Source organism: Tachypleus tridentatus, unplaced genomic scaffold, assembly GCF_004210375.1.
Source record: "Tachypleus tridentatus isolate NWPU-2018 unplaced genomic scaffold, ASM421037v1 Hic_cluster_1, whole genome shotgun sequence".
Lineage (NCBI taxonomy): Eukaryota > Metazoa > Arthropoda > Merostomata > Xiphosura > Limulidae > Tachypleus > Tachypleus tridentatus.
Window position 1 is genome coordinate 16,009,978 of NW_027467777.1, and position 20,646 is coordinate 16,030,623.

Below are 20,646 nucleotides of genomic sequence, written 5' to 3' on the forward strand. Positions count from 1 at the left end.
AAAATGTATTTATGATGAGTACCTACCTCCCATCACCTAAAGCTGGTCTTACATTCAAAGCTGGTCAAAATGTATTTATGATGAGTACCTACCTCCCATCACCTAAAGCTGGTCTTACATTCAAAATGTATTTATGATGAGTACCTACCTCCCATCACCTAAAGCTGGTCTTACATTCAAAATGTATTTATGATGAGTGCCTACCTCCCATCACCTAAAGCTGGTCTTACATTCAAAATGTATTTATGATGAGTACCTACCTCCCATCACCTAAAGCTGGTCTTACATTCAAAATGTATTTATGATGAGTACCTACCTCCCATCACCTAAAGCTGGTCTTACATTCAAAATGTATTTATGATGAGTACCTACCTCCCATCACCTAAAGCTGGTCTTACATTCAAAATGTATTTATGATGAGTACCTACCTCCCATCACCTAAAGCTGGTCTTACATTCTAAAGCTGGTCTTACATGTATTTATGATGAGTACCTACCTCCCATCACCTAAAGCTGGTCTTACATTCAAAATGTATTTATGATGAGTACCTACCTCCCATCACCTAAAGCTGGTCTTACATTCAAAGTATGTTTATGATAAGTACCTACCTCCCATCACCTAAAGCTGGTCTTACATTCAAAATGTATTTATGATGAGTACCTACCTCCCATCACCTAAAGCTGGTCTTACATTCAAAATATGTTTATGATAAGTCCCTACCTCCCATCACCTAAAGCTGGTCTTACATTCAAAGTATATTTATGATAAGTCCCTACCTCCCATCACCTAAAGCTGGTCTTACATTCAAAATGTATTTATGATGAGTACCTACCTCCCATCACCTAAAGCTGGTCTTCTCTTTAAGCACTGCTGACCAAAAAAAAACTTTATTAACAGCACACCAGTCTTTCATACCCCATCCGTTCGCATCATTTCAGGAAAAGTACCATTCATATGAGCTACCCTCCATCAATCATATTGGATCATCTATACAAACACAGCTAGCTCCCTCTAATATTATAGAATAATTGTCACTTTAGAGAATTGGCGGGTACAAACTAGAAACACTGGCATATTACTGGATAAGAAGGGTGAAAAGAGGTAAGTACCTATCGAAATACAATTCTGGTAAGAAAATGTTAATTCTTTATGACAAGGAACCCACTTGAAATAAAATTGTATTTCAGAATGGCTGGTATGGGTAATTAATACTTTTATTGATAAGTAGAGAACAAGGTTTCAACCTTCCTAAGTCATATGCGGGTTAAACTGAAGAATGTTAACTTCTGAAATGGTCTTGCCTCTTCTCACGCAGGAAAGCTAAAGTCCCATACTGCAAATGTGAAGGGGCCAGTGAAGGCACATCAATATCTGTTAAAGCAAAAAGTGACCAGTCTGAAAGAATAGAATGTTAAAAGAAAGCACATCTGTGATGTACAACACTGCTTCTGTAACAAATATGTTCTTCATCCAGTAATTACCATAGTAGCACATAGGGTGGAACTGAATTGGCAGGCACCAATGTATTCAGGAGATGTACAGCACCAAATTAGTGAAAAACTGCTCTTCACCACAACTTGAAACAGCACAGCATGGACAAACTCTGAAGGTGTAGTACGTGAGCAAAAATGAACCCACATAATTATGTGCCAAAGACTGTGTCTTGAGTTATAGTGGAGTATACCTGGGCAAAACTTTCAGTACAAATGCCTTGTATAAAATATCATGACAAACAAGTGCAGTCCTTCTAGGACAGAAAAAAAAATTCAAAAGAAATGCCTTAGATACATAGGATTATGATGATAAAAAAAACAACAAGGAATGAGTGTGATCACAGGCTTTTCTCAACCAACTAGTTGTCAATACATATTTCATTGAATATGTAGCAAGTAGTAGTAACTAACATAATGATGATGTGAGGTCTAGTATGATATCAGAGAGAAATGAAATAATTAGATGTGGTTAGGGTTAAATGACTGTAAAATACATATGAAAAGACCAAGTGAAGTATCCTGGAATATGTTGAATTATGCCAAGTGCAGTACATATGGGCAAAAACATTCAGTGGAATCACCTTGCATAAGCTCGTGAGATCATCCAGGCAAAAAATATCCAGCAGAAGCACGTTACACAAGATATAAAGGTCAACAAGTGCAGCCTACTCAGGCAAAAAAGCATTTTGGTATAAGGAATTACACCAAGTGTGATGCGACTGGGCAGAAAACTTCTAGTGGATGCACCTCGCATAAGATTTTTTTTTTTAACAAATGCAGTCTGTACAAGCAGAAACATCCAGGGGAGTGCCTCGAATCCTGATTATACTATTGTATAATAATTACATCCAGGGAAGTGCCTCGAATCCTGATTATACTATTGTATAATAATTACATCCAGGGAAGTGCCTCGAATCCTGATTATACTATTGTATAATAATTGTTCAGTATATCAGAAAGTGTAACAATAGCCCTCTACTTACCAAGTGGGTATATATGATCTATAAAGTTTGATTTTATTGTACAAAACCAACTCAGGAGGAAACCTCACTTTACTACTCCAGTAATGGTAAACTGGAAGTTGCAAGAGCTCCCGTGCTCCACTAGAAAAGAAGTGTTGGTTGGTTGATTTAGTGTTTTATGACACAAACCAGCTCAGCTATCTGTGCCAAACATCCTGTAAAAAATTAAACTTAAAGTAAATGTAGTAAAATTCATAAAAGGAAATGAAGGTAAAAACAAAACAGCATTTAAAATAAAAATAGCATTAAACCAATGTTGACATCTAGTGTACAAAGTTAAGAGAAAAACTACAGTGATACAACTTGTAAGGACTTGTTGTAGCAGCACTGTAATTATCATAACCTGCCAGGAAGACTAACAGGTAAGTACAAAAACCTCCATCAGTCACCTGAAGTTGGCCTTTCCAGTTTTGGTTCTGAGTTATTTGATGTTATGGCCATTTTCAAAAAGGAAAGTAACAAAAGTTTTAAAAGAGGTAGAGCAAAATTTTAATAATAACTCGCCAGGATGACTAATGGGTAGTTCAAAAGGATAGTTCAAACAGCAGTGTTACTCTCCTGAAGTTGGCCTTTCCAGTCTTGGTTTGAGTTATTTAATGTTACAGCCATTTTCTAATTTCAAATTGAATGAGATGGAGTATGATTCTTAAAGACAACCACAATTAAAAAGGTGTAATGAATAAATATCAAACACTCAAATGACATTAAAAAGATTTATGGCCATTAAAAAGCTAAAAACTTTATCAAGGTGGACAGTGTCACCGTCACCAATAACACTCTCCAATGTTACGGACAAACATTGGGACACAACATGTTTAAAATAGTGACACAGATGAGTCGTAACGATGACAAGAAAGTAAAATGTGGCTTATTGTGATCTGAATGTTACACAAACTACACACTGGTGCATCAGTTCCAGATAAAAGAAAACAATGAGTTAAAAAACTGTGTCCAAGCTTAGTCCAGTTAAAACAACTTCCTCTTTCCAATCCTAATGGAAGCAAGATGGCCAAAGTCTAATATAGGGTTTGATTTGGAATAGCTTGTTTTGCATTGCTCACTCCAAGTCGACTGCCAGATAGCATGGAGCTGAGCCTTGAATACAGGACCATAGTCCATGAATGGAACAGGCACAGCAGTGATAGTGCCACATCAGGTAGAATTAGCTGCAGTGTCAGGGGCCAGTTCCCACAAAAAACAACACAGCCAGATATCCAGAAAAACTGAACAGAAGTAGATGTTAAAGAGAAATGGGCCAGTCAGTTTTGAATATCAGTGAGAACAGGGTGTGATCCAACTTGAAGCAATTCAAGGGCCAGGAGAGAACTATGCGAGTCAGTGTAAATAGTGCAGTTTGAATACTGCTTAGCTTCTATGTGATCCAGGGCAAGAGAAATGGCATACAGTTCAGCAGTGAACACAGATGATGCAGAGAAGATTCTGCACACAACCACCAAACCACAATAAACCGTGGCAGAGCCCACACAGTCACCTGATTTCGAACCATCTGAGTAAATAGGAATGGAAGGATGGTTTGAAAGATGTTCAGCAAATAGCAGACAGAATTTCCAATCAGGAGTGTCTGCTTTTCTCAGATGACTTAAAGATAGGTCACTATTTGGGACTGTAAAAAGCCATGGTGGGAGGGGCTGACCATACAGCAATATTATCCATAAACAGACCCAATTCATCCAACTGTGCTTGGATACAAAGGCCAAAAAAAGCAATGGCAAACTCTCTGTTCTGAAAAGTATGGCCCACAGAGGAAAGAAAACACAACCCCAGGTGGGATGCTTTGGTAAGGAATGAAGTTTCAAAGCATATAGTAAAGACAGTTGCAAACAGCAGAGGTGCAAAGAAGATTCATGAGACTATGTATAAACTCTGAACTGGGAAGTGTGGGAAGCCACAGTGCAGAGCGAAGTCCTTGATGATGAATGGGGTCCAGCATCTGTGAAGCCAATGGTCTGGCAGAACCAGTGATCTAGTTGAGTTACGATTGAATAAGAATATGATACATCTTCAGCACTGAACATCAATTAAGCTTGCCAATTGGTGGTAGACAGGACAGGAGGATGTTCAGTGCTCTTGTACATTTGACCCAAAACTGCTTGATGTGTGGTATAAAGATTAGATTACAATCAAAAATAAGCCCCAAGAACTTTGTCTCAGGGGCCACAGACAGCACAACTTCACCGATCGGAGTTCAGGATCAGGGTGAATATGCCGTTAAGTGGCAAAAGTGCATGTATACAGATTTAGAGAGAGAGTGGTTAAAGCTGTTTGCTGTGGTCCATTTCAGTAAACAATCGAGGGCAGTCTGTAGCTGCCACTCAATATACCTCATGTTAGACAACTGACACGAGATGTGAAAGTTGTCGACATAAAGTTCCGTTGCAAGAGTGAGGTGGTTGTTCAGTGATGGCATTAATTTTTATACTGAAAAGTGTGGCACTCAAGTTCCTGTAGAAAAGAACAGGAAAGTTTCAAACCCATACAAACTTGAAATCTCCTGTCCATTAAAAAATTTTTTACTAAAACTGGACAAGTGGCTTCGTAACCCATATATATGGAGGTCTCACAAAATGCCGTACCTCTATGTTGTATCACAAGCCTTCTCAATGTCAATGAATATAGATACAAGATGTTGTTGTTTGAGAAAGGCTTCTTTGATTGACATTTCAAATCGAATCAGGTGGTCCATGGTGGAGCCCTGTGATCGGAATTCAAACTGAGTGGGCAAGAGGAGGTTGTTTGATTCAAGTAATCAAACAAGATGAGCATTAACCATCCCCTCTAAGGTCTTACAGAAACAGATGCGTCAAAGCAATTGGACAGTAATTTGAAGGAATCTTGAGATCCTTCTCAGGCTTAGAAAGGTAGGACAATAGCCTGGTGCCAGGCATTAGGAAAAACATTCTCGTGTCAGATCCAGTTAAAAACAATCAGAAGAATAGCAAGAAAAGCAGTAGACAGATGGCACAGCATGTCATAGTGTACATCATCTAATCCAACTGATGAATGAAGACCAATGAAGGGCCAGTTTGAGTTCCATCAGCGTAAAGAGACAATTATGGTCATAGAGACAATCAGCTCAAAAGGAAAGAGGTGATAAGCTCTCCACAGTCTTGATGGTCAAGAAGGTGGAAGAAGAGGAAGAAGTAGAAGTGCTAGATATCCAGCAAAAGCTGTCACCCAGAGTATTGGCAATGCTTTGGGTATCTACTTCTTGGTCATCAGAGAGCAAGATCAAGAGGGGGACAGAATTATATTGCCCACTGACCTTTCAAATCTAGTCCCATATTACTTTGGAACTCGTGGTATAAGATATACCAGTTGTGAACTTAATCAAAGATTCTTTCTGGCTTTGATGTCTTACCCACTGAGTATGTGCAAGGGCCCACTGAAAAGTGATGAGGTTTGAGAGTGTGGGATATTGATGGAAAGTATCCCAGGGCGTTTTAAGCCTTCCATGCCATGTGAAAGGGAGGATTCCACAACAGACAGGATACAGTGGGAAACTTGTCAAGGTTTTAGAAATACACTGAGCAGCTGCTTGTATAATACAGTCATTTACTGCTGCCACACAGTTGTCTATTGACAGCTTACAGACGATGGCAGGATCAAGTTCTGCAAGATTAGTGAAAGAGGGCCAGTTTGCTCGATCCAGCTTACACCAGGGCACACGGATCTGGTGGCATTAGCCACAGCCAGTCTCTTTCAAAATTATAGAAAAAGGATCACTGCTTTGTGGATTATTGTCAATCCTCCATGAAAAATGGGAGAATAATGAAGTGGAGTACACTGAGAGATCAATAGCAGAAAAGGACAAACTAGGTGCATGAAAATAAGTAGAAGAACCAGTATTGAAAAGAGAAAGGTTGTGATCAGTGGAGCAGCTAGAATGTAAGGATTAAGCATCCATCATAACGATTTAGTTATCCAGAGTTCTGGTGGCAAAACCATGAAGTGAGAGGTAGGACACCATGGTGAAGCGAGGCAACTTCAAATAAGAATTCAACTTCGACAATCAATGGCGGGTCTCCAATATTCCAATAAGTACATGGGAGTAAAACCAGGAAGAGTGGATATCCCCTTTGTGTAGTAAATCTTAAACAGACTAGACAAGATGAGTGGAACAGGAATGATACCAAGGAGGGTTGAAGGAGATCTGAGAGGTAGATAGGGGGAAGCAAAACTGAAGACAAAACTATTCAGACAGAACACACAGAACTGTTGTGAAGTACAGCCAGAGAGACAAAACATATTTAGAGAAAGTTACTATAAGCTACAAAGTACATAAAAATAATGACCTAAAGTACAAAACCACTCAAAGATACATTAAGACACAAAAGTAAAACCTGAAGAACATTAGAACAAAAAAGGCACCCAGTTAACAATAACAAATTTTGGCTCAAATCTAATCCCCCAATTAGATGCAATTAGTAGTAAAGAAAAAAAACAACTTGAAAACTAAATAACATACACAGTGAAAAGAAGTACAAATAACAAACTATTACACTAAAAAACTGACAAAAGTTACAATTTCCCAAACAGTAACTATTGTGCAAAACCTGTATAAGTACCAACATTTAAACAAAAACAGTAATAACCAAGATCTAAATAAAAATTTGAAATAAAAGTAACTTAGATTGTACAAGAATTATAAAAATCTAACTTTCCAAATATTAAGCGAATATGAGACCTAAATTATTGCACGAGGAAATCAGATCAATCCACAGAAGATCACATGAACTCAGTAAACACAAGTATACCTACTAAAAGTGATGAATACATGCTGAAAAAAAATTCACAGATTTCTTGGGGAAAAAAAACAATACTCAACCCTGGAGATAACATGGAGGTTCAGTAACAAAGAAGGATATTTTCACTCATATTTTTATCAAAAAATTGTTACATGAAAAGATGAAATTGTCAGTTGAGTGAAAAGAAGAAATCGTCAATTGAACATAAGACATGATTTCCCCATGAACTAAAACCTGTGCTTCCCCCAGCAGTCATCATCATACCAAAGAAGTGAGGACTCGTATTAGAAACAGTCTTCTTTCACATGGAATTTAATATTCCACCAAATTAAATCTTGAATTCATGTAAATAAATTGGAATCCAGAAAACAGAAATACTTCTAAAACAAATAGAAATGATGGAAATCAAATACAAGATGATGAACTGACAAATTTATGATCAAGCACAAAAAATATTTTGCAGTCGCATGGAAAGTAAGTTAACACCATGTCTGTACAATATAATGCCAATATAGATAGTTATGAGTTTTCTAGAATAGTAGAGGAAGCTAGTTGCTCTAGTAGAGAGGGTGCAGTATCATCATTGGAAGGTAGTCACATCATCAGAATGTTCTGAAATGATGCAAAACTGATGGAGTGTAATAGACTGTCAAACTGTTACTGAAAACACTAGCTACACTTAAAGGGTAGACCACAACTGAGATGGCTTTTGGTGAGTGGAGATTTCCAAATTTACTTAAATATTTCCTATTGATATTAGAAAATTAAATCTACATTACATTAAAATTTCAATTTTAAATATGTTTAGATATCAAGTTCATTTGGATGTATTGATAATAGTAAATTAAACTTCAATGTATACAGACTTTAACCATGCAGTCAAACAGCCAGATGTTGTTGTAGATACAAACTGAATCCATTACTTCTAAAACAATATCCATCCATGTTAAAAGTTTAATGTATAAGTGGAAAAAAAGTCAAAATTGAGTCTTTGAGACATTACACAACCTCAGTACTACATAAATGTTCTCTACAATTATCTAGCTATCGTTATCGTATACACAAATTACCTCAGTTTCCTTTGAGACATTACACAACCTCAGTACTACATAAATGTTCTCTACAATTATCTAGCTATCATATCGTATACACAAATTACCTCAGTTTCCTTTGAGACATTACACAACCTCAGCACTACATAAATGTTCTCTACAATTATCTAGCTATCGTATCATATACATAAATTACCTCAGTTTCCTTTGAGACATTACACAACCTCAGTACTACATAAATGTTCTCTACAATTATCTAGCTATCGTATCGTATACACAAATTACCTCAGTTTCCTTTGAGACATTACACAACCTCAGTACTACATAAATATTCTCTACAATTATCTAGCTATCATTATCGTATACACAAATTACCTCAGTTTCCTTTGAGACATTACACAACCTCAGTACTACATAAATGTTCTCTACAATTATCTAGCTATCGTATCGTTATACACAAATTACCTCAGTTTCCTTTGAGACATTACACAACCTCAGTACTACATAAATGTTCTCTACAATTATCTAGCTATCGTATCGTATACACAAATTACCTCAGTTTCCTTTGAGACATTACACAACCTCAGTACTACATAAATGTTCTCTACAATTATCTAGCTATCGTATCGTATACACAAATTACCTCAGTTTCCTTTGAGACATTACACAACCTCAGTACTACATAAATGTTCTCTACAATTATCTAGCTATCATATCATTATACACAAATTACCTCAGTTTCCTTTGAGACATTACACAACCTCAGCACTACATAAATGTTCTCTACAATTATCTAGCTATCATTATCATATACATAAATTACCTCAGTTTCCTTTGAGACATTACACAACCTCAGTACTACATAAATGTTCTCTACAATTATCTAGCTATAGTATCTGGTATACACAAATTACCTCAGTTTCCTTTGAGACATTACACAACCTCAGTACTACATAAATATTCTCTACAATTATCTAGCTATCGTGATCGTATACACAAATTACCTCAGTTTCCTTTGAGACATTACACAACCTCAGTACTACATAAATGTTCTCTACAATTATCTAGCTATCGATCAGATACACAAATTACCTCAGTTTCCTTTGAGACATTACACAACCTCAGTACTACATAAATGTTCTCTACAATTATCTAGCTATCGATCGTGTATACACAAATTACCTCAGTTTCCTTTGAGACATTACACAACCTCAGTACTACATAAATGTTCTCTACAATTATCTAGCTATCAGATCGTGATACACAAATTACCTCAGTTTCCTTTGAGACATTACACAACCTCAGTACTACATAAATGTTCTCTACAATTATCTAGCTATCGTATCGTATACACAAATTACCTCAGTTTCCTTAGAGACATTACACAACCTCAGTACTACATAAATGTTCTCTACAATTATCTAGCTATCGTATCGTATACACAAATTACCTCAGTTTCCTTTGAGACATTACACAACCTCAGTACTACATAAATGTTCTCTACAATTATCTAGCTATCGTGATCGTGATACACAAATTACCTCAGTTTCCTTAGAGACATTACACAACCTCAGTACTACATAAATGTTCTCTACAATTATCTAGCTATCGATCGTATACACAAATTACCTCAGTTTCCTTTGAGACATTACACAACCTCAGTACTACATAAATGTTCTCTACAATTATCTAGCTATCGTATCGTGATACACAAATTACCTCAGTTTCCTTTGAGACATTACACAACCTCAGTACTACATAAATGTTCTCTACAATTATCTAGCTATCGTATATATACACAAATTACCTCAGTTTCCTTAGAGACATTACACAACCTCAGTACTACATAAATGTTCTCTACAATTATCTAGCTATCGTATCGTATACACAAATTACCTCAGTTTCCTTTGAGACATTACACAACCTCAGTACTACATAAATGTTCTCTACAATTATCTAGCTATCGTATCGTATACACAAATTACCTCAGTTTCCTTTGACATTCCATTGGAATTTTCTTTTTGTATTTCATAACCAAAGACTGAGAATGAAGGTCCTTCTTCTGGAGAAGCATCTTCTCTTGTCACTAGAGGTATAAAATAAATATTTTTATAACAGAACATTTGACTTCTGTGTGTTGCTACATTATAACAAGTTCTGTCTGTGAAATGACAAGTTTTCTTTACACCAGTACAGATGCAACAAGGTGCTCTATTGTGGGAATAAGAGAGCATCATTAGGGATGACAAAACCCAGGGTATGTTTTTGCAAACAGGTACACAAGTCAACGAACTTAAGGAAGTTTACTACTAAAGCAAGGAATAAACAAGAGTCCAATTCTACATATAAAAATAAACACTTTATTAACGTTAATTAACATATAAAGGCTCATAATAAAGAAAAGACAAAAACATTGATTATATAAAAGTTTACACTTTCAGTAACTTATATTAGTTCCCCAGTATTTTTAACCCTACCAACATTAATCATATAACTTTAACAACTTTTGCATTATGTGTCATATTTCCACCTGACATTATTAACAGTGAAAGGAGAGAAGCCATTAAAAAGTGCATGAGTTAGAGTAGCACAACTCTTGAAAGAATAGATAAACTACCATTTTCTGTTTGTATACCTCAGGAAACTACCTAAAAGAGCTGGTGCAACCAAAAAACCTGGAACCCTTTGGTGCAATCTTGAGGATGAGGAATTCCAATATCAGGAATAACAAAACATCAGTTTTTATACATTGTTGCAGCATAATCCATTCAAATTCTTGGAGGTCAACCATGAAGTGACTGGTGCAGCAATTACAGTGGACTCGTTTCATTCTAGTGGTTGATACCCAGTGACCAATGACTGGACATCAAATGATGTAAAACTTTATCTGTGTATAGAATTCCTCATCCTGTATGATCTGTCTTGTATGAACATCTTTCCAACCAGATTACATTTGTTGGTACTTTGTGGATATTTTCACAGCCATGAACACACGTTTAAACCTATATAACTGTCTTATTAGAACCACTTTACATGAAAATCTTCCCACTTCTCACCAGTATACAGATGATTTTTAATACAATGTAAGTTGTTCTTGACATGTGTATTCAACATTCAACATTCATTAGCATTTAGCACTTCACAACTAATATTTTGCAACATGTCCAAAAATCTATAGTTTAGCTCATGAGAAAACTTAGTCAAAGCATTTGTTTATGTGGCAGTTCAACTTGAGAAATTTCAGTCAAAACACTTGTTTAATATTTCACAACACAGCCATGACTCTGTTGTTAGCCTGTGTGAAACTGTTTAATATTTCACAACACAGCCAAGACTGTCATTAGCCTGTGTGAAACTGTTTAATATTTCACTACACAGACAAGACTCTGTCATTAGCCTGTGTGAAATTGTAGCTATTACATTTGTTTATTTCACATGCTTTACAGTTCCACCTGTCCATCTTTAACAACCATACTGATACACTAAGATGTAACTAAAACATATTTAAAATCAGTGAGAATTTTGGAATGTTCTTCCACCATATTCAGTTTCTGAGCTACAGCCTTTATATGAACCAATTATTCTAATAATATTACTAAATACATGTTACCCATAACATGCAATACAGGGAGTCTATGAATCATTAAATTCCTTTTTTTTTTTGCACAGAGCAGAAACCACATTAAATAAACTATATGTGATAGACTGACCTCTGAAGTTTGTTATTACTAGATTTGAAGTGGGTTGATGTGAAAGTATCAAAGTTGGAAGAGCTGCACACTTGAATAACTGATGCAACTGTAACAATCACGCAAGAAATCTCAGAACACATGGCCAGGGATCAGTGACTATCCGGTCATCCTCTGATACCTAAATAGTGGCCATACTGAGGTATCTTAACAGTCTCTATCACTCCAATACACATGGCCAGAGAACAGTGACCATCCGGTCATCCTATGATACCCAAATAGTGGCCATATTGAGGTATCTTAAGTCTCTATCACTCCAATAATTACATCTATTTATTTTTCATTCTTACCAATTAATAATTATTCAGTTATTTCTCAACATCCATTATAACTTAACATTTCTAAATTAATTCCTGTTTCAAACAAAATAGACCAAAATCCAACAGGCTTTATATAATATGCACGAGTTCATAAACACATTTGCACGTTACATTATTTATACTCTAAGTTTTGATGCAATATGTGTATCTTCATAAAATTTGGTAGCCTTTTTGTAAAGATCACAAATTTTTTGTACACAAAAACTCAATTTTTAATGAAGTGTTTTTACTAAAGAATTGTTTGTGTAAATATCAAGTCTGTTTCAACACATTATAATTAGAAAACTATTTTTCATCCCAAAAATCTCTATTATTTGTATAATCTCTAAAACCTCCTAAATACATTTCAAACATTCATTTTCAATAACACTTTATATATTTTTTTTTCCTAAATATAATGTGTCAATAAATTTAACCAATCTTTCAGCCACCTTAATAAATCAGGAAATAAAAATAATTTTTTTTCATTCTAGAATGACCACATAACAACATAAAATAAAAAAATTTAGACTAAATATCTTAATCTCAAAATGTTATATATTTATTATTTTAATTATAGTGACTTCCTAGTTGTGTCTGGCTAACAATACAAAAATTGCATCAACATGTCGCACATGCACACAGTGGCATATTTAGGTAGGAACTAGAAGGGGCTCAACCCAGAGCCCATGGTCTTTGATGGAGACCCATTGACAATTTTATTCTATGTAAAATTACACGGGATGTAGGTCCCACAAAGATTAACCTCTGGACCCATAAAACATAAAATCCACCACTGCATGCATTCATGTTACCAGATTTAATAATGTGAATGAAACTGACCTTTAGTCTTTACAAAGTGACCGTATCTTGGCCGTGTTTCAGTAGACCAGTATCTTGTAATATATATTCACATTTCATGTACATAAAATATAGATTATTAATATTTAGAACTCATTTATTAAAATTATTTTTCTTAAAATATAAAACAATAAATAAAGAAGTAAATCAAACAGTTATCTCTTCTAGCTGTGACCTATGACCTATGAACTCAGCTGCTACAAACAGTTATCTCTTCTAGCTATGACCTGTGAACTCAGCTGCTACAAACAGTTATCTCTTCTAGCTATGACCTATGAACTCAGCTGCTACTTGACATAGTTTGCTAAGTCTTTTAACATTTTGCACATGGATGACATGAAACATTTTTCTATGCTTTATGTACACATTCGAATAACAAAAAAAAAAGATAAACTGCTCTTTCTATACATTTTTATATATATATACACACACACCATTGAATTTGAGTATAATCTATAAAACTTTGGAACTAAGCTATATCTCGGTCTAAAACAAAAATGAAATTTCAAGCAAACTAAAGACACAACCTACACCCTCGAAATCTTGGTTCAAAAGAATGAGGTAACTTTCTAACAGAGAAAACCACTAAGGAGTATTTTAAGCTGTGACAACATGTCACATATTGAAACAAATGTACATGAGGGACCATTTCCAAAATTGAAAGAGAGGAATGGGGCAACTGTGTTTGATTCAGTACATCAGCCACAGCTCAACAAAATGAAAGATATAAGATTCTTATTTTATACTGTAGCTCATAAATATTAGTAATTTGAGTTCCTAATTTGTATAAAACTATATACTTAGCATTCATACATTACAAACATCTAACTTTAATCAGTGTTTTATTCAACATACCACATGACTAACTAAAATCTGTTCTCTTAATATTTATTTTTAAATTAAGAAATTAACAAATGAACCGTACTACAACTTGAATTATAATCTACAAATTGATACCAAACTTATTGACATAAATTCATAAAACAGTAGTTCAATAAAACTTTGAATGCAGATCAACAAATGCAATGGCATGACCTTTGACCCACTGCAATATGATTAATACAGCAATACATTAACATAAAATGGTAGAACGTTTGGTATTGAAGGGAGTAAATACCAACCTGTCAAATGATTAAGAAACAGCAATGGAGTTGTGTGAGTCATATCCTGACAGCCATAACAGAAGATGGTGTTAACCTAGTGAACTAGCAACACTTCATGGATATTTATATGCAAAAAGAATCGTCAGTCTGTTAGAGATAACGAACAAATGTATAGCATTCTAACACAGCTTCAATCCATTAAACAAATGTATAGCATTCTAACACAGCTTCAATCCATTAAACAAATGTATTTTCATTTATTTCATAGCCCAGTGTCATGTCTGAGACTTTACATATAACAATAACGTTAGGTCCAGAATCTGACCATCCAACAAACAATGTACAAGTTTTCATTTGCCAGTACAAAATGTCTACTTGCATGTCCAGTCTGCTGTAAGAATCAAGACATATTGATGCAACATTGTGACCTAACATAAGATTATATCTACAACTATTACAAGGTTCACCACATCAACAATGTATGGTGTACTTTAACAGTAAATTATCAACTATACAAGTAATACCAGAACTGTTCATTACACGCTACATCTACAAGCAGGTCTTTATTCTTACTACAGTAACGTTATTTGGTAGATGTAACATTACACTACAACACTCCATTCCATCCTGTGTTTATAACAGTTGTCACTGGTAACTGTATACAAAGTGAAGAGAGAAACCCTCTCAAGGTAAGCTAATACTGGAACACTATCCATCACATATTTTAGTGGCTGAAATCACTTTGAACTATCATCAGTCTACTTTAAATTTGATTTCTCAAGACGGCTTGAGGTTAACATCTTCAGTATGACCTAAGAAAGTAAAAAACATTGTTATGGAATTTATTTTAATAAAAGTTTTAATACCCACACCAGCAATCTGGAGACGAAACATTTTAATTTAAATGAGTGTCTCATCGTCATGACTTAAATAGGATTTGGCCTCAGTGCTACTGCAAAGTTAAAACTGGCCAAAAGACAGTTGCATTCATGCATAAGAAAGTTTTAACACTGCTTTTAACTGACCAGATCTAAAAGCGGTCTACTCACTAGGTGTCCTGCTGATATACAAAGGACTTATAAGATGAATATCATAAAAATAAAATTATAATAAGTCTAGATAAACTCTATTTCTCTATTACAATGTTTACTCCATAACGCTTATGGTTTTATTTCACAATTTTCTTCTATTGTCTATCCTCATATGTTTAATTAGTTACACTCACTTGATAAAACTTCTAATCCAGTGTCAGTTTGTTGAAATTCAACATCTGGTTCTTTTTTCATACTTGTATGTTGTGAATAATCAACAACTTCATCATTGGAAGTGCTTCCATCTTTTGGTGAATTACTATTTTGTTCAATTTCTACATCGACAAATATGTTCTAAAAAAAATAAATCAATAATAACTAATGTTATAAATAAAATATATACTTATAATCATACTCAGAAATATTAAATGCACATCTAAACAGTGTTATACCAACTGAGAAGGTGAAAAGGAATAGCAGAGGGAACAAGTTATACCACTGAAGGTGGTGCTGTACTATTGCTGGAAACTAGTCACATGATATGCACATGTTCAGAAATGGCACAAAAATTGTGAGGTATAATGACTGATACACTATTTACTAAAACTCCTTTAGTGATGTTTCGAGGGAAGTTTTGGAAATAAATAATAACTGTAAATAAATAACAAATATACTCTTCAAAAAATGAAACGCAAAAGGCAAAATTTGAGACACATTGTTTACAAGTTTATTCCGGGCAGTTCTGTATGACATGTGTGAAACTTTGCACATTCACTGCTGAACATACAAAGTCTGCAAAGGCAAAGTCCACACTCACTAGGTGAAGTTTAACATCACTCAACATCAATAACGAGTATGCCCCCCCGTGAGCATCAATAACTGCTTGGCATCTCCTGCACATGGAAGCTATGAGATGACGAATCACATCCTATGGAATGGCTGTCCACTCAGCCTGCAAAGCTGCTGCAAGCTAAGATAGAGTCTGCGGTTGAGGTTGTCGCCGTCGCAGACGTCGGTCCAACTCGTCCCAAAGATGTTCGATGGGGTTTAAATCTGGTGATCTGGAGGGCCAGGAAAGAATGTTGATGTTGTGGTGTCTCAAGAAGACAGTGGTGAGTCGGGCTGTGTGAGGACGGGTGTTGTCATGTTGAAAAACATCCTTGACGTTCACCATGATGGGTTGCACATAGGGCCTAAGAATGTCGCCGACGATCGTTAAGCTGTAAGATTCCTCAAATGTGCAAAAGGTCTGTTCTGGCATTGTAGGCGATGGCAGCCCACATCATGATGCTACCACCACCAAATCTGTCAACTTCCTGCAAAATGTTCACCTCGGCGACGGTACACACGGGTCCTTCCATCCTGCCTACGAAGCATAAAATGTGATTCATCGCTGAACCAAACATGCCTCCATTGTCGATGAGGCCATACCCGATGTGCCCGAAGTCCACTGCAGCCGCCGCTTGCGATGTTGCTGGGTGAGGATGACGCTCTGACTGGACGTCGTGGTCGGATTCCTGCATCTCATAGACGGTTGCGTACGGTCTGATCAGAAATCCTATGCAGCCATGGTATGGTTGAGGCAGTAGACATCTCAGTGGTGGTCCTATCCCGAAGGTGACGTAACCGAATGTAGCGATCTTGTGCGGGCGTGGTCACACGAGGTCTGCCAGATCGTGGACGGTCACGAAGTTGATCCATGTTGTTGATGACGATTCCATAGCCTTGTGATGGTGCTTGGGTGGACATTCACAGCTCTAGCAACATCTGATCGAGATTCGCCTGCTTCCAAGCAACCAATGGCGCTGTTACGTTGTGCTTCAGTCAGTCTTGGCGTAACTGTATTGCGCGGTCGGTGGCTTAACACTGAGCTATGAAAACCGAGAACCCGCCACTTTTATAGGATTTTGCACATGTTACACTTGTAGAACATTCAGATCTCTCAAAAAAATTACTGGACACGCATGCGTTTGCTTTAAAAAATCCGATGTTTTCCTCCGCTTTCAAAGTACACATCTTTTATCGCCATTTTGGTCTGACAATCAGTCCCTTAACACGTGTCACATCACATACTCTGAGCTTGTAACGTTATTACATATATTTCTCTTTCAAATAAAAAAATATCCCTTTTGTGTTTCTTTTTTGAAGAGTATATTAAAGTCTCTTTAATACATTTTTAGAGAACATGAAATAAAGAAAGTATTTTATTTCAAAACAATTGTCACAATGTTCCTTTGGTAAAATAAATAGTATCTTTAATAGAAATCTGCTTCAAATAAAAATACCAGTAATATGAAGTTTCTATTTTATTAGTAGTGGTATACATACTAATATTATTTTATCTTTCTATTGTAATCAATTTTACATTTCATAAAAATAACATATACTGTAAATGTAATATAGAATGAAATGACAAAAAAAGTTTTGATTCATCTGCTAAAGCAGACACTTTAACTCACTAAAATCAAACCACTTACAATACTTCAAAAATCTTAAACAAGAACAAATACTGAAACTTAATATTTATATCTTAAATAGATGAAACAAGAAACCAAGAATAAATAATTATTTTGATGACCAGAACTTTTTAAATGAAATATAAACTAAAGATTTAGAAATATATTTTTATTCACATTGATATCTATAATACAGATTATTTGAGACAACAACAGTACTTCACTCTAATTCTATATTTTCATATTTCAGTATTTTACCAAGGTTTATGTTAGGGAAGCTACATTTGAATGTTGGAGAATCTATGCATAGATACACATGATAAAATCAATAAGTGGACACCAATCTCCTGTCTTCTTGGGCCCAAAAAACTGAGAGATAAAACCCCAGAATAACTGCCATGACACTCCTCTCTGACAGCCTTAGAATTAAATACCAATTTGTGAGGATCTATGGGAGATGGAAACCGTACAGGTTGGATGGACAATAGTGGTGAAAATTTCATTCAAGGATCTGCAGTGTTCCTAGATGAATGGTTAAGGTATACCACAGACTCTGAAGGCATACAATAATCACCAATGCTGCAAGCACTGTTTCAGTCAAGCAGCAGAACCCTTGGATACAGAGAGAATCTATTCTGTGTACTAATGGATCAAAAGACTAATATTAAGGTTTGGAATCCTCAAACAGCAGTGGATCTATGAGCCCCTATAGGAGCTGATGAAAGCTGAGATGCCTGTAACAACAGGGATGAATGTACAAACTGACACTCAAACCAATGTGCATGCTAACAATGGATCCAACTCAACATGGTGAACCCAAGAGTCTTCTAAGAAAGTTTAGTTTTAGGAAGACAAGATACTGGACTTCAGAGTTGTCTTACCAGGGGGTATTGATATATTCAGGTTAACTATAAAGTCCACTCTAGAATCCAAATTTCTAGGAGCAGATGCATTTTTTGGCACTTGGAATGTAGTTCCACTTGACAATGGTAGGCTAAATCACATAGTTCCAACAATTGTGCCAAATAAGATAAAGTTGTTCCTTCACATAACTGACCAATAAATTTCCCTGCAAGAACCACAATGTTAACGGATGGGGGAAAAGCTAAGTATTTGCTCCCAGGCCTTTCAGCCATCAATTAAGGTAGTACACACTCTAAAACTACTGGGGAAAGATCTGAAACATCACACACTCAATGGATCAACTGGATTAAAAGAAAAGCTGATAAGGCAGCTCACTCAAAAGTGGCCTCCTGAGAAAGCAACAGATTAAACGATGGCACAGGAAAAGTGATTCTAAATTCTCTCCACAATCTGTTGGAATACCCTAAACTGCAGCCTCAGAAACCCCCCGGAAGAATACCACCAAACTAAATATATGTCACCATCTCACTACAATAAGCTAACGAACAGTATCAACTTTCATGAAAATAAGCTATGTAACAAACAATGCTCAAGGTATGTCCTAATAATCATAAAACAGAGAAACACATTTGTGAACATTTTGTAGAGAAAAAGTAATATAAGATGATACAGAGGAATAAGATGGTACAGAGGACACATCGAGACAGGTGAAGACAGATATCAACTATGGCAATTAAGTGCAGTATGAAAGACTGAAGTTAACAAGAGAAAATCAGACCAATGGGCAAAGGAAGAAACCCCAACAGTAGAGTAACTGAGTCAGGGGAGAGAAGTAAGCTTTGGAAATACTATTTTTTTATCTCAAGATTTTCACATTTCCTTTGCATAATATCTAGAATCTCATAAATGAATACCACATGTTTTTAGGGTAAATTTCATTTTATTTTCAATTTTCTCTACTAAATTCATTAACAAACTGTTATTATCAATGTACAGTGTAAGGAAAAGTTTAAAATTAACAAACAGAAATACGTACAAACTTAACTGATATTTAACAAGTATGTTCCTGAAGTTTCAACAGAAATATGCATACTGATAAACTTAACTGATATTTAACAAGTATGTTCCTGAAGTTTCAACAGAAATACGTACAAACTTAACTGATATTTAACAAGTATGTTCCTGAAGTTTCAACAGAAATACGTACAAATTTAACTGATATTTAACAAGTATGTTCCTGAAGTTTCAACAGAAATACGTACAAACTTAACTGATATTTAACAAGTATGTTCCTGAAGTTTCAGAAAAGTACATTTTTTTTATTTTTTCTACTATTTATAATAAAAATTTATTTCATTTAGTTATTTGTCTCTTTCACACTCTTAATAGTTCACAACCAACGACTTTTATATGAAGTGTAAAAAATACTATTTTCATCTTACAGTTTTCATATTTACTTTACAGCATCTCTAATCTCTTTAATGAATATCAAACATTTAAGGTAAATGTTTATATTTTACATTTTCTTTAATATATTAATAACCATATCTATTGTCAACTACATATGGTGCTGCAATGTTTAAAATTAACAAATTAAAAAATATCTGTATGTTTAAACTTTTATAGAAATTCACTACAAAAGAGTAGTAACCTTTCTCAGGTGTAATTTCACATCTTTATTTTTGCACATAGTCTTAATTTTACTTTCAAATTCTCTGTTTATACCAACATGTCAACAGGACTTTATGACCTTATTCTGGCATCCCCACAATTCAGACAAGTTAAACTTATAAAAATCATAAAACCATTCAGTAAACTACAACATAAATGTAAGACCTAAATACAGTTTAACTGTCTCTAACTAAAGCAATGTTTAGGTAATAAACCACCAGAAATGCTGTGACATCCTTCAAAGATTGGAAAACTTGTTTCCCTTTTCCTGTAAAAACA

At 35.3% G+C, this 20,646-nt stretch overlaps 1 protein-coding gene across 1 annotated transcript in view; it reads right to left on the minus strand.

Annotated features, from left to right (window-relative positions):
- LOC143241692 (uncharacterized) overlaps nucleotides 1-20,646 on the minus strand; it is a 57,196-nt gene that overhangs the window by 20,496 nt on the left and 16,054 nt on the right. Inside the window, exons 4-5 of the mRNA XM_076484923.1 lie at nucleotides 15,571-15,730; nucleotides 10,319-10,419 (exon numbers count right to left, since the gene is read on the minus strand). Of these exons, the coding sequence (XP_076341038.1) occupies nucleotides 10,319-10,419; nucleotides 15,571-15,730 (261 nt within the window). The remainder of the gene's footprint in view (nucleotides 1-10,318; nucleotides 10,420-15,570; nucleotides 15,731-20,646) is intronic.